Here is a 10,000-nt window from a genome sequence, read left to right as displayed (position 1 = left end):
CCAAAGTACAAAGAGAACCAGCGCTGGACCTTGGGGCTTATTAATAAAACATGGGATATTCTCCACTATAAATTCTTAAACATAACACAGACATTGAGAGCATCCTGTACAGTACCTGTAAAGATCTACTCGCATATTCATTATTCTCCATCGTACATCAGCCTGATGTGCCAGCGAGCAGCCCAGTCGCCAGAATAACATGTCGGCACTGTATGTTTCTGGAAACCACGGAAATGTAATATATGAACATTTCTGAAGCAAGATACACTGCATAATATCATGTTTCTCGATACGTGAATAATTAACGATATACACGACATGTCATAGTGACAGTCTCTGAGGTTTAAGTAGGTCAAAGTCGCAGTAGGGAGAAGGGGCAGTGGTGGACCCCGTAGCGTTCCTGACGTGCAACTTTCTCGTCCAAAGAAATAATAATAATTACAAAGAAATCTCGTCATCATGAGAGAAACGTAGTTTGACTTGTCTAAACCCAACTAAAAGTTGTTTTTGTTGCCCGAAACCCCAACTGTTTTACTTGCCTAAACTTAACCAAGATGTGTTACTTGCCCAAATTTAACCGGCAAGTTGAGCCTTGGCTGCTTGCTGCGACACGTTACCGGGCCGGTAGCCGCGAGTCGCGGTAGCCAAGGCTCCCACACAACTCGCTACCGGGCAGAGTCGGTGTCGCGGCGGTGGTCTGGGACTTCCCTGGATTCCAGAAACATACCTTCAATCTTCAACAGATTGACTTATTGAGGCTATATTTCATTGAGATCAAAGATCTCCCCCAGGCTGGGAACACCTGGCCTAGAATAGCAACAACACCGTTTCAAAAAATCAAAATCAAAACAGGCCAGGCCCTTCACTCTCCCTCGCCATGAGGCATGTTGTGAGACTGTGTCGCCCTCCAGTTGTCCTTCCACCATACTAGTAAGTGCTGTGAAGCTGCGAGCCGTCACTATGTCTCCAAGACAATGTCACCAAGACAAATCCCTGCACTTTTATTCTACTTGCTGAAATAAAGTGATTGTGATTCCGAGCAGGCACCAGACAGCCAGAGTAGGAGGTAGAATGGAGTTCGGGCAGGGAGGGAGGGAGGGAGGGAGGGTGGTACAATCACAGATGTCTGCTGAATTCGTTCTCTTGAACTTTTAGGAACTCTATCATAAAAGAAAATGAGAAATGTTTCCCTACCTCACTCTGTCTCCGTCTCTCCCCTCCTCTCTCCCCTCCTCTCCCATTCCCCACTCACTCTATTTTTATACTTTAAAACGCACAGACTTACCAGGATGGTGGTGACTATGTAAGTTCTGCTCTGTAGGCTGTAGGTGACTTACCAGGATGGTGGTGATGATGTAAGTTATGTTCTGCAGGTTCGTAGGTGACTTACCAAGATGGTGGTGACTATGTAAGTTATGCTCTGCAGGCCGTAGGTGACTTACCAGGATGGTGGTGACTATGTAAGTTCTGCTCTGTAGGCTGTAGGTGACTTACCAGGATGGTGGTGACTATGTAAGTTATGCTCTGCAGGCCGTAGGTGACTTACCAGGATGGTGGTGACTATGTAAGTTCTGCTCTGCAGGGCCGTAGGTGACTTACCAGGATGGTGGTGACTATGTAAGTTCTGTTCTGCAGGTTCGTAGGTGACTTACCAGGATGGTGGTGACTATGTAAGTTCTGTTCTGCAGACCGTAAGTGACTTACCAGGATGGTGGTGACAATGTAAGTTCTGTTCTGCAGGTTCGTAGGTGACTTACCAGGATGGTGGTGACTATGTAAGTTCTGTTCTGCAGGTTCGTAGGTGACTTACCAGGATGGTGGTGACGATGTAAGTTCTGTTCTGCAGGCCGTAGGTCTCGTTGCTGCCTCGTGCATGGGTGGCTGTGCTCACGTACTTCTCATCCTCGTTCCAGTAGCCCACCTGCGATAATGAGGACATGTCACTCAAGTGGAGCTGCACGTTATCTACCAGCAAACACGTTCATGACAACAGAGAGAGAGGTGCACAAGAGGCCCTCAATAGTTCTGTTGGATCATTGAGGTTGTTGATGCACGCAGGCTGACTGCTGGGTGGGTCCCACAGGGTGGGACAGGGTCCTGACACGTATGTGTCCCAGGGTTTACCCCGTCAAAGAACGCATCAACTTCAACTTACTCCTCCTCACCTTTAAAGCCCTCCACAGCCTGGCCCCTCCTTATCTGACTGACCTCCTCCTCCCCCATCGCTCCTCTTCCACTGCTACCCTCACCATCCCACCATCCAGACTCAAAAGCTTTGGTGACCGAGCATTCTCCAGAGCAGCATCCTGACTTTGGAACTCCCTCCCCCAGACTGTCAGAGACTCACCCTCACTCTCCACTTTCAAATCCTGACTAAAAACCTACCTGTTCTCCCAAGCTTACAACCTGCCCTACCCATAACCACCTCCTCCACCCTCGCCACCTCCCTCTCCCCCTCCCTCTCTCCCCTCTCCCTCCCTCACGCTCCCTCCCTCCCCTCTGTTTTCCATGTATCCCTGACTAAGCCATCTTAATTGTTATTTTGTTGTATCTGTTGCCTGTTGCTCGTTTCTATTTTTCTTGTTTTCTGTCGACCCTCACTGTAAGCGGCTTTGGGTCATTGAAAAGCGCTATATAAAAGAAATGAATTATTATTATAATTATTATTACCTTCTTAGGTCCAGAGGGGGCCAGTTCCATGACACTGACAGTGTAGTTCGTCCTGCGGCCTTTCTCATTGAACTGGATGTGACCGGTCAACCCGTCTATTCGGACCTGCAGAGGAGTCACACAGACACTGAATGGGTCATTCTCGGGGCTCTTTAGGACTCACTTGTCCCCAAGCAAAAGCGTGTATAAATGGCCGCCATCGTTCGTGATGCTCGCACAGGCCGTGCCGTGTGTACACTGGTAGCAAGCATTTGCATGTCAAATATTGACATATAATGCGTGTTAAGCGTAGCTCATACGTGTTTGCATAGTATTCATTTGTGTCCCCGTGGAAATGAACGACAGACGGTGTACGTGTGTGTGTGTGTGTGTGTGTGTGTGTGTGTGTGTGCGTGTGTGTGTACAGTGTGTGTGTGTGTGTGTGTGTGTGTGTGTACAGCGCGCTGTGTTTGCCTTGGCTGTATGATGGAGTTAATTGAGCGAACGCAGCTTCACTCTGCAGCCTATCCCCGGGCAGATGGCTAGATTGACTCTGAGGAGGCCTCTGCACAGCCATCCTAGAGACTGAGCCTCAGGCTGCACACACACGCACAGGCATGCACACGCACACACACACACACGTACTGTATACACACACACAGACACACACACACACACACACACACACACACACACACACACACACACACACACACACACACACACACACACACACACACACACACACACACACACACACACACACACGTACTGTATACACACACACACACACACACATGCTCAGCCATATCCTATGATTATGGTACTTCAGGCAAACGCAGAAAGTCAACAGATAACCTAAGAAGCCATCTGTCTTCTAATGAACAACTGCATTTGTCTATAGCACAGGGGGCGGGGCCAACCAGAGGCTCTGGAGCTCTTCTGTTGGCTCTTAGTCTCTGAATAGGTTGGCCTGCACGCCTGGTCTAGCAAGCCTCTAAAAAAGATGAATTAACAATATAAACATTTTAAAACCGAGGCAGAGGGTGGAGCGGCAACCAGGATAAATAAATTAAAATTAGCACTAACGGGGGATAAAAATGGGATAATTTGGTTTTTTTTAAACATTTTAAAACCGGAATAAAATACGTGAACTTGTCCCTCGGCATGTCTCGGGTTTTGCATTCCATGTTTAAATAATAATCACTTGTTTACGTGTGTGTGTGTGTGTTTGTGTGTGTGTGTGTATGTGTGTACATGTATGGTCCGTATGGGGGTTTGTACGCTGTGTGTACACTGGTAGCAAGCATTTGCATGTCAAATATTGACATATAATGCATGTTAAGCGTAGCTCATACGTGTTTGCATAGTATTAATTTGTGTCCCAGTGGAAGTGAACGACAGACGGTGTACATGTGTCTGTGTGTGTGTGTGTGTGTGTGTGTGTGTGTGTGTGTGTGTGTGTGTGTGTCTGTGTCTGTGTGTGTTGCGTGTGTGTACATGTATGGTCCGTATGGGGGTTTGTACGCCTACGAGAGCGCCTCGGACTGGGATCAAATGTCTAGCCGGTCGCAGGCTTGTTTCCATTTCCAGACATTGCATTTATAAACTCAATTGCTGATGTCATACTGGATGATGATCACATTGCTGATGTCATACTGGATGATGATCACATTGCTGATGTCATACTGGATGATGATCACGGCCGAGCCTGATTGCCTGCAGGGTTTGTTTACGGGCCGTGATGCCACATTTGATACTGGGGAGCTTCTCTGGCGACTTAATGTGAACTTTACACGACGGAATGAGACCTAATTTGTTCAGCCAGCCTCGACTTCAGGAGCCGTTAGCCAATGTGCCACTCAAGCATTTGTGTGTTGAGTGTGTGTCTATGTATGGTCTACTATGTATGTTTGTGTGTGTGTGTGTATATCCGTGTGTGCGGACCTGCTGCAAGGCTCTCTGGATGTCGATGCCCTGCCCCCAGGGAGCCGGCGGGTTGGCCAGGCACTCCCCGGCGTTCCCCCTGCGAGAGATGTCGATCCTCTGTCTCCTTAGATTCTGGAAGGCTGTGGACATGACTTTCACCCCGTCGTACGTCAGCGCGCCCGTGTACTGCAGGGAGAACAACAGTACCATTCAGACAAGACACACAGGCAAAGCTAATCAAACCTGAACACAGACACACAGGCCAGCTAATCAAACCTGACAAAGGTCTGTGCTGAGAAACGAGAGCGTGCGGAGGGAAGGCAACAATGGGAGAGTTCTATAAATTTCCACGGTTCACATTTTGCAGGCCTCTATATTAGAGCCAGGATGGCAGTTGGCAATTAGAAGGCAGTCAAAGAGGGCAAACCTCCGCCGATGCTGAACAACAATTCTACAATTTGCTGCTGATACACCCAAAACACGCCCTGATGCCCTGAAACGTTGGCATGTGTTTTCTTGACATGGCCAAATAAATTGGTGAATTGGTGAAATTGAGATTTCCTTTGTCCTGAAGTTCTGTGAGTGCTACCTTGTGCCTTCGGAACTTTATGCTTCAAACTTTATCTATGTTGGTTTAGCGCCACACAAAAAAACCACCGGGAAGGCGCATCCTTTCAAGGCCCTAACACCCAAACACATCATTCCTATCATTGAAATTTTAAGTTAAATGTATTTCTTGTTCAAACATACTGTACCCTACCCTTAGTATGTTCAAACAAGTCTCCATCTTTGTTAGCTTCATTATGGTTAGAAAATGATAATCTGGAAATTAATTTTATTGGTTCGCCCTCAAAAAAACAACCGTCGGTCTACAACAACAATGTTCTAATGGCAGAAATCCCAGACCATAAAACCCAAATTGAATCCGTTCCTTGGCCCAAGGCCTAGCTGTCATCCAAGTTTTATGGACATCTCTCCATAAGCCTTCGAGATATCCTGCTGACAGACAAACAACGTAACAGAGGAGAAGACAGAACCTCCTTGAGGGAGGTAATGAATGCTGGCCTGACAGGAAAGCTGTGCAGGAAAGTCTGAATTCTCAACAACTCTCATGGATTTCAGCTGTAATGCCACTATTTTGCAGCCATTCAGTTTAATTTACAGTGAGAGTAAACTATGACATTTGATTTAACAACTGCTAGTATAAATTCCTAATGCTAACCTCGTCAATTAAACCTTATATGCAGCACTGCCTTATCACTCCTTGCACGAATGCTTTTTACAACAGAAGGGGAGAAGAAGAGAAACATCGGAGGAAGGGGGGTCGTAGAGAAACATCAGAGGGAGGATCATAGAGAAACATCAGAGGAAGGGGGGTCATAGAGAAACATCGGAGGAAGGGGGGTCGTAGAGAAACATCAGAGGGGGGATCATAGAGAAACATCAGAGGAAGGGGGGTCGTAGAGAAACATCGGAGGAAGGGGGGTCATAGAGAAACATCGGAGGAAGGGGGGTCATAGAGAAACATCAGAGGGGGGGTCATAGAGAAACATCGGAGGAAGGGGGGTCATAGAGAAACATCAGAGGAAGGGGGGTCATAGAGAAACATCGGAGGAAGGGGGGTCATAGAGAAACATCGGAGGAAGGGGGGTCATAGAGAAACATCGGAGGAAGGGGGGTCATAGAGAAACATCAGAGGGGGGGGGGGTCATAGAGAAACATCAGAGGAAGGGGGGTCGTAGAGAAACATCAGAGGGGGGGGGGGGTCATAGAGAAACATCAGAGGAAGGGGGGTCGTAGAGAAACATCAGAGGGGGGGGGGTCATAGAGAAACATCACAGGTGGGGTCATAGAGAAACATCAGAGGAAGGGGGGTCATAGAGAAACATCACAGGTGGGGTCATAGAGAAACATCAGAGGAAGGGGGGTCATAGAGAAACATCAGAGGGGGGGTCATAGAGAAACATCACAGGTGGGGTCATAGAGAAACATCAGAGGGGGAGGGGGTCATAGAGAAACATCAGAGGGGGGGGGTCGTACTTTGAGGCCTCTCTTTGGCAGTTTGGAATCTTTATTGTCAAACTCCATCCACTGCTGGGCAATGCGGCTGATGTTGGGCGCCGAGTTGTTGACCAGCTGGAAGCCGGTGATGTTGGCCCCGCCTTTCCTCAGGTCTGACAGGTCAATGTCCAGGAAACCCTGCGACAGGCAGACAGACAGGCAGGGACACAGACAGTCAGACAGACAGACAGACAGAAGGCTCAGGCATAGAGATGTGATCAGTGTAAATACAGTGATTTTGGTTCAGTGGTTCAGTGTTTCAGTGCGTGAAATTGTGGTATTACTGCAAGCAAAGCAGTGCATCTACTACAGTAGAGCACGGATACTCAAACTCTTTTTTATTGAAGGTCCACTTGTGAATTTTAAACAAGCTCAATGATCCGGAACAATGCCAGTAAAACACAGCACAACATAAATCATGTCCATAACTTAATTTAAACATAACTTTAAGTAGCCTACAGACATTCAATACTACAATAGCTATAGCTGGCTTGAATCAGTGGAGAGATGTTTCCCTATAAGAACTATGCCTTGCACCTGGGCCAATGACTGAGATGGACGGACCTAGGAGTTTTTAACAATGTTCATCGTGGAAAATACAGATTCATATGGATGTGTGGAGACAGACATGGTGAGCACATGAATGTGCAGTAAATGCACGTTCAATCACACAACACGTCGGACACTAATGTGACACAAGGTCCGGGCCAGATGGATTCGTAGTTTGGTCCGGATCCGGACTGCGATCTGGAGTTTGAGGAGCCCTGATCTCTAGAGGAACTCCTAACCGTGAACTTTGATCTGAATACAAGCCATTAACATTCATGTTCGTTGGTAAAGATAAAAAAAATCACATATATTGACAGTAAAATGTGCAAAATGTGTGTGCACAAAAGATAGGAAAAGAGAGAGAGAGAGAGAGAGAGAGAGAGAGAGAGAGAGAGAGAGAGAGAGACATTGAAGCATATAAAGCCTGAGCGTGTGCTAATGTAAAGGGCAGCTACGGTGCAGTTCCTACTTTTAACAAGCAGCAATAGCACGAGGGTTAATTGCATAATGAAATTGACAAATCCTATTCGTTCACAGAGAGGGAGGTTCTCCCACGGAGCCGACTTCATCTCTGTGTTTCCTGAGGGACCAGAGTAGTGAGAGAGAGAGAAAATAGAAACCTGATTCCAGGACAGGTCTGAGGCTAATCTCTGTTACACTACTGTTAATACTGTTAACAATGGAGGGATCAAACCCTTGTAGTGTAGGCTAGGCTGAACAATGGCTGGGACACCTCTGTAACTGTAAGAGCTGAATGGAGAAGGAAGCGATTTACTGTAATGGTATCGCCTGCTTTTATTTTGACACATTAGAACATAGTGTGATAAGTCACATCCCGCTGTTAACTATTAAGGTGCATAAAACAAGCGCACCTCTACAGTGACATCATGACACACACACACACACACACACACACACACACACACACACACACACACACACACACATACTTTCTGTTGGCTTTGCGTTCGTGTGCTGGAGAACTACGTAAGATACTGTACGGTAACTACTACTGCGTTCCGAATATCTGTCTGGTCGATTTTCAAATCCACACCGTGCTGCACTCAGACAAGTCTGTCAAGCCACTGTGACTGTCGGTACAGGCTCAAAACGAAACGTCACGGTCAAGGTTTGTTGAATTTTCTTCAAATTGCCCAGCAAGAAGGCGAGACATGTGATGCTGAATCACAGGTACAGGTAGATTAACGTTAGATAGCTTGTTGGATGGTCTAAACGGCCATGAGTAAACACGCGTAGCACACGAGTAGCTTATTTATTCAAAGCTAGTTCAGTGTTTTGATGACTCAGAGAGGACAGAAAGAGACCAGGGAGGAACAGCTACAGTAACAGGTACAGTAGGCTAATGGAAATATCAGTCACCTCAAAAGTGTAGCATAACATTATAATTCAAACACACTTGGATCATATTTATTTATTCTCTCTCTCTCTCTCTCTCTCTCTCACTCGCTCTCTCTCGCTCTCTCTCTCTCTCAAATTCAAATTCAAATTCAAATAGCTTTATTGGCATGAATGTCATAACAACAATATTGCCAAAGTATCAAGAAACATCTCTCTCTCTCTCTCTCTCTCTCTCTCTCTCTCTCTCTCTCTCTCTCTCTCTCTCTCATTCAAATGGCATAATTGCCACATTGGCATGATGTACATGTGCATGATGCCAAAACATATACAAACATGTTCTCTCTCTCTCTCTCTCTCTCTCTCTCTCTCTCTCTCTCTCTCTCTCTCTCTCTCTCTCTCTCAATTCCGTTCAAAGAGCATTATTGGCATGATTTACATGCACATGTTGCCAAAGCATAGATACTGTACAAACATAAATTATCTCTCTCTCTCTCTCTCTCTCTGCAATTGATCTTGACAAAGTAAAACTATGAAATATATTAGAGTTATGAGTTATGTAGAGTTATGTAGACTCTGAGACAACATTGTATCTGTCACTCAGTAGGGCTGAAAAATTCAATGAAACAAATTTAAAAACAAAATCGCAGGGGAGGTGCAATATTGTTAAAGGCCTAAATATGTGTCAAAATCCAATCAAAAATCATTATCGCAATTGCTATATTATCAGTCAAAAGAATCACAAATACATAGATTTTTCTAAATCGTAAGTACAGAACACAATGAATGCCGTGCATAATGCCGTTTGGCCCGTGCGACTATTTTTCCGTATGTGGCCCACAACCGACAAAGTTTCCCCCAGCCCTAAGACTCGGCTAAGACTGAGTCTGATTAGAAGCCAAGCTGCGTCTCAAAGCGCACACCCTCTCCTGCTCTCTGTGTCTCCTCCTTTCTTCTCCGCTCGGAAATGATTCATCTCAGGTCATCTGAAGCTTCATCTCCATCACGCGCCACATGTACATCTCGCCGGCTCGCGTCGCTCTCCCTGACTCTCACACCGCGGTGTGATGGTGACACAGTCTGCAGCTCCACTATCTCTATTATGAAGGTTTGAATTGTAAGCGTGTGAGTTGCTCAGCTCGCTGCCAGCAGCTCCAAACACAGAGCAGAGACAGATGGAGACTGACTGACCGTGAAGAGGAAGCTAGCTAGGCTGGCTCCAAGTTCAAATCCCTTCATGTTCTGATGGGGCCAGTGTGGTGGTGACACATAGCGCTCCTCTCCTCAGCACCGTCTCCCTCGTGCACCTGTGTTGCCAAGTGTCCGTGTTTCTCAGGCCCAACAGACTGAGTTGTGTGTTTCCTGTTCTGCTCCATGTGTCCGTTAATGCAGTGCAGTGAGCTGGACAGGTTACTATAGAAACTAGCCTTTCCGAAACACTCGGACATAAAGGGGC

General features: G+C 46.5%; 1 protein-coding gene across 1 annotated transcript in view; it reads right to left on the bottom strand.

Annotated features, from left to right (window-relative positions):
* The window catches only part of gria1a (glutamate receptor, ionotropic, AMPA 1a), a gene marked incomplete at both ends in the record, with an annotated part of 114,830 nt that overhangs the window by 64,717 nt on the left and 40,113 nt on the right, over positions 1 to 10,000 (bottom strand). The window contains 5 exon segments of the mRNA XM_083651573.1: positions 1,705 to 1,734; positions 1,841 to 1,921; positions 2,671 to 2,775; positions 4,597 to 4,764; positions 6,619 to 6,777. Coding sequence (XP_083507699.1) covers positions 1,705 to 1,734; positions 1,841 to 1,921; positions 2,671 to 2,775; positions 4,597 to 4,764; positions 6,619 to 6,777 — 543 coding nt within the window.

This window comes from Poromitra crassiceps, assembly GCF_964638095.1.
Source record: "Poromitra crassiceps genome assembly, chromosome: 15".
Taxonomy (NCBI): domain Eukaryota; kingdom Metazoa; phylum Chordata; class Actinopteri; order Beryciformes; family Melamphaidae; genus Poromitra; species Poromitra crassiceps.
The sequence above is the reverse complement of the archived record's forward strand: the minus strand, read 5'-3'. Positions and strand labels throughout refer to the sequence as shown.